At 29.6% G+C, this 4865-nt stretch overlaps 1 protein-coding gene across 1 annotated transcript; it reads left to right on the plus strand.

Annotated features, from left to right (window-relative positions):
- Nucleotides 1-1272: 1272 nt before the first annotated feature.
- LOC117932928 (ethylene-responsive transcription factor 5-like) lies at nt 1273-2408 on the plus strand. Its single transcript, XM_034854250.1, has one exon. The coding sequence runs from the start codon at nt 1366-1368 to the stop codon at nt 2089-2091; it is 726 nt and encodes a 241-aa protein (XP_034710141.1). The 5' UTR covers nt 1273-1365; the 3' UTR covers nt 2092-2408.
- The last annotated feature ends 2457 nt before the right edge of the window (nt 2409-4865 follow it).

The following is a 4865-nucleotide window of genomic DNA, read 5'->3' on the forward strand; positions in this document are numbered from 1 at the left end:
TTTCAAATATTTAAAATTTGAGATATTAATTTTTTTTTTGACATATTAATCCTTTTAAATAATTTTAAAATTATTTTCTTTTTAGTATAAATTTCTAAAAGTTCTCATATCTTATGTAAATTTCTTTTTATTTTAAAATAATAAATAAAAATTTTGTGCAAATGAACTCTTAGTCATAAACAAGGATTGAAATTTTGGCAAATTTTACCGTTAAAATTAATCATAAAAACAAAATATTAAAGAAATATTTTACTAAATAAATTAATTTTAATTATTTTATTTTTAAATTTCAAATAATGAACTAACAAATCTTTTTTATATCATTTATATATTAATTAAATATTATACATATTTCAATTCATAATATTTAATATACATATTAAAACTAGATATATTATAATCAAATATCATAATATTAATGTTAAATATTATTTAATGTAACTTAATAATTAATATACACTTACAAAATTTATGTTTCCTATTGACACACAATATTATTATTGAATGTAACAAATTTGTTTCATATATATATATATATATATATATATATATATATATATATCAATTTCTTCAACAAAATAACATCAAAATGTTTATCATTATTTCTTATATCATTTAAAAAAAAAAATTCTAATATTTTCATGAAATTTGATCAATTTTCAAAATATATATTGATATTTTATTTCAAAATATCCATCGATGTTTTGTCAAAATATCCATTGATGTTTTATGTCAAAATATCCATCAATGTTTTAAGTCAAAATATCTATCAATATTTTATATCAAAATATTCATCAATATTTTATGTTGATATTATTTTCAAAAATATCGATGAATATTTTAATATAAAATATCAATTATCAAAATCGATATCTTCATCCTTGATGATATTTCATGTTAAAATATTCATTGTCAAATCGATATTTTCATCCTAACGATATTTTATGTTAAAATATTCATTATTTTCATCATACTTTAAAAAGTATATTTAGAAAAGGAAATTACTCTTGAAGGGTGAGAGCAAGTGGGAGAAGTAATCCGTCATCTGTCCATCATTTGTTGATGAGTAACATTTAGAGAGAAAAAAAATTAAGATGAACACCACTATAATCAACTGGTCAAAGTTAAGATAATCCCTCTACAGTGAATAAGGACGGAAAGGCCCAGGAAGCTGAGGCCCCAGGGGCTGTTTGTTTGGAAGTCCAAGCCAAGGCCCCTACGTACGCCCTTCCTCCCCTTCTTCCCTCCATCCACGAATCTCCCCTGAACCCTCCTCACTTCCCCACTGCCTACTCCACCTATAAATATACTTCCCACCCTCACTCTCTTTTCCACTCCTTTCTCCTCCAACACTAATTCCATCCCATGGCTTCATCTCCTCAATCTTCAGCGCTCCACCACATCCGCCACCACCTCCTCTCTGATTCTGCCGACTCTATTACTGCTTCTACTTCATCTACCCTTCTTCAACTTCTCTCTCATGCTCCATCACATAACTCCCCAGTTTCTTCTCCTCAATCCTCAAATTCCTCCTTCTCTCCCAATTTCGCCCGTCGTAAGCCCAGCCTGAGCATCGCGATTCCTCACCCTTCCCCTCCGCCCACCGCCGCTGATTCCGGCGAGGAGAGGCACTACAGAGGCGTACGCCGCCGCCCCTGGGGAAAATTCGCAGCTGAGATCCGCGACCCCAACCGCCGAGGGTCTAGGGTTTGGCTTGGCACCTTCGACACCGCCGTCGAGGCCGCCAGGGCCTACGACCGAGCGGCCTTCAGGATGCGCGGCAGCAAAGCGATCCTCAACTTCCCTCTCGAAGCCGGAGCACCACCAGAGGCTTCGCAGCGGAACCCCAGCGTTCGGAAAAGGCTGAGAGAGACTGAGAAGAACGACAGAGAGACCGTGGAGGTCAAAGTAATAAAGAAGGAAGAGATAGTTGAGTCGCCGGTTTCGGACGTCACGTTGGCTAATACTTCGACGGCAGTCGCTTGTCCTTTAACGCCGTCATCCTGGACGGCCGTTTGGGATGGTGCAGATGGGAATGGTATTTTTAACGTGCCGCCTTTGTCGCCGTTATCACCCCTTGTGATGACATGAGATGAAACGTTATAACGGCGTTCAAGAAAGCGAAAACCATCTGACGGCGCTACAGTCTTGGATGATGCATAAATTAGAAATAGAAGATTTATTCAAATTATTTAAAAAACCAAAAATATAAAAAAATAATAAAATAAAATAAATTGGGGAAAAAACAGTAAAGTTAGTAGAGTACACGTGGAAATACACGTGGAACATGGTTGTGTATCCCCAATATAATATGCTTGATGATGCTTGTTGTACTTGTAACAATGTATATTTGTTCATTTATTAATTTGTTGATTAATATTTTAATATAAAATTTTCTATTTATATTATTGATTTTTCATCCAGTAAGATTTTTGAAAGGTAAGGTTGAAGAAGTGATGGACACGAAAGGATTCTGAAGATAAGCGCTAAAAGGTAGCTGAAGGGCTTATCATGCGATGACTTGAGATGCCTTTAACATTATTATAGTCATGAAAGTTCAATTAGGATGACCCTTGGGTGAGCTTCAAGGTTAAGCTTCTTAAAAGGAGGAGTTTGTACCCCTACTCAAAGATGTTTTAATTTTTTTTTATTATTATTATTCTTTACTAACTTTATTAGCCCTTTAAAAGTGGTTTTATACATATATAACACTTCAATTTTATTTTTGTATTCTATATCAAAAAGAAAATGAATTAATAATTTATTTGAGAGTGATTCCCAATAAAACATTTTATGTATAATTCTTTTGTTTGCAAATATTTCTAAAGAAAAGTGCCAAGGTTTAATTTGATTTTTGATTTTTTGGTTTTAAAAGTATAAAATAAAAAGTATATCGTAATAGTTTTTATATTTGTTTAAACCAATCATAATGACGGAATCTAAATGAACTAGAGATAAAGTTAGATAGAACCTAAGATGGTGATACAATGATAAAAATGAACTTAGGATGATATCCCAATGAAGTGAAATTGAAGGAAATAAGAACAAACTTAGATAGTATATATATATAGATAAAATCTAGTTCCATGCTTTAGTTAAGGTAATTTCTTACTTGGGAATCTTGTAATTTTGCTTCCTTAGGTAAAAGAGGACCTATCTGTCTTAGGCGATGACGAATATTGCTTTTAGTTTGTTTTGTTTTATTTCACTTAAAAATGATGTGAAAGTTCTTACTCGTTTTTTGGAATGAGGCAATTAGTTTTTTAATAAAGTGAAGAGTCAAAAGAAAAACTCAATCGCTTGGTTCTGATTCCGATGATGAGATAACTAGAAAAAGGTGTTTCAAATAAATCGTTTGAAAATGAATCGAGATAGACTAATCCACAAGAATAAGAAAGATTAATATTGAAGTAAATGATACGAAATAGGTAACATAGCTCATAGAAAATAATATGAGTCTAAAACTGGATTTGAGTTCTTTTCCATGAAAGAAAGCAATGGAGGTTTAGGTCCCAATGATAAAAAACAAAAGGAAGAAATTGGTCAAATATATATATATATTTATTTGATCATGTTAAGATATATAGAAATTTTGGATTTTAAAAATTTTAGAAAAGGATGACTTGGGGAAGGTAAATAGACTTTGATGTTGGTACCATGACGTCACTTGACTATAACAATAATAAATAAAGAGGAAGAGGTTATCTGATTAAAGACTCTCTCCGGACTATGTCAATGGAGTAATCAATAATTGAGATAGAATGAAAGAACATTTGATTGGAGCACTATCATATGGATTAGGACATGGTTTCCCATTTCATCCTATCCCTCCTCAAGAAGTAAGATTAGGACATGGTTTCAGATTCCATCCCATCCATTCTGAAGAAGAATATGCGTTGGGAATAGATTACATGATTAAATTTCTTCTATTTTCTTAAATTTAGAAAACAATAAGTTGGAATAAAGTAAATAAATTTCCACCCAATACTGTCTATTATAGAATTTTACTTTTATCCCATCTGGATTAATAAACCATAAGAGCATGATTCAGGATTTCATCCTCAGACAATACATGGGTTAGTCTATCTATATATATATATATATTTAAATCTAACCTTTTTGTTTGTGAATGAGTCGAGAGAATGATAGAAGGAATTAAACTAATTCCTCCTTATTTTTTTTATGGATTTTGTTTGGTTGATTATATATAGCATAAGATAAGATAAGAGAAGGATAATAATCCTATCTTTGAATGGTAATGGGAGAGGATAAATTATCTTATCACTTATCATATCCAACGTTAAATCAAATATATGATAAATAGTGAGATATATTATCCATAATTTTATATATGATATATCAATTTTAAGTTAAGAGGGGGATACATATATCCATGTATCATAAATTTATTTTTATCAAATTTTTTATTTTTTTATATTACTTATTTTAAAAAATAAAATTTTTTATTATAAAGTTAAATTTGTGATTAAAAAAAGATTTATAAAATAATATTAATATATATTATTTAATATATATATATATAAATTATTTTTATATATTGAATAACATAATATAAAAAATTTATTTATAAAATTTAAAATTTTAATCATGAATATTGTGAAAGGTAAGAGAAATTTCATATGTTTTTTAAAATAAAAAAAATATTAGAATGGAATATAATTTTTATTTTAAACATTGAAAAATAATATATATTTCATTATATTATTTATTTATTTATTTTATAAACTAAATATAAATATAAGATAACACTATATATATATATATATATATCGGCAATCAAATATAGCCATAGGGAATAATCAAACATACATTGAATGCACTTCTTAAACGCATGGAAAACTAAG

This window comes from Vitis riparia, chromosome 16, assembly GCF_004353265.1.
Source record: "Vitis riparia cultivar Riparia Gloire de Montpellier isolate 1030 chromosome 16, EGFV_Vit.rip_1.0, whole genome shotgun sequence".
In the NCBI taxonomy this organism is placed as follows: domain Eukaryota; kingdom Viridiplantae; phylum Streptophyta; class Magnoliopsida; order Vitales; family Vitaceae; genus Vitis; species Vitis riparia.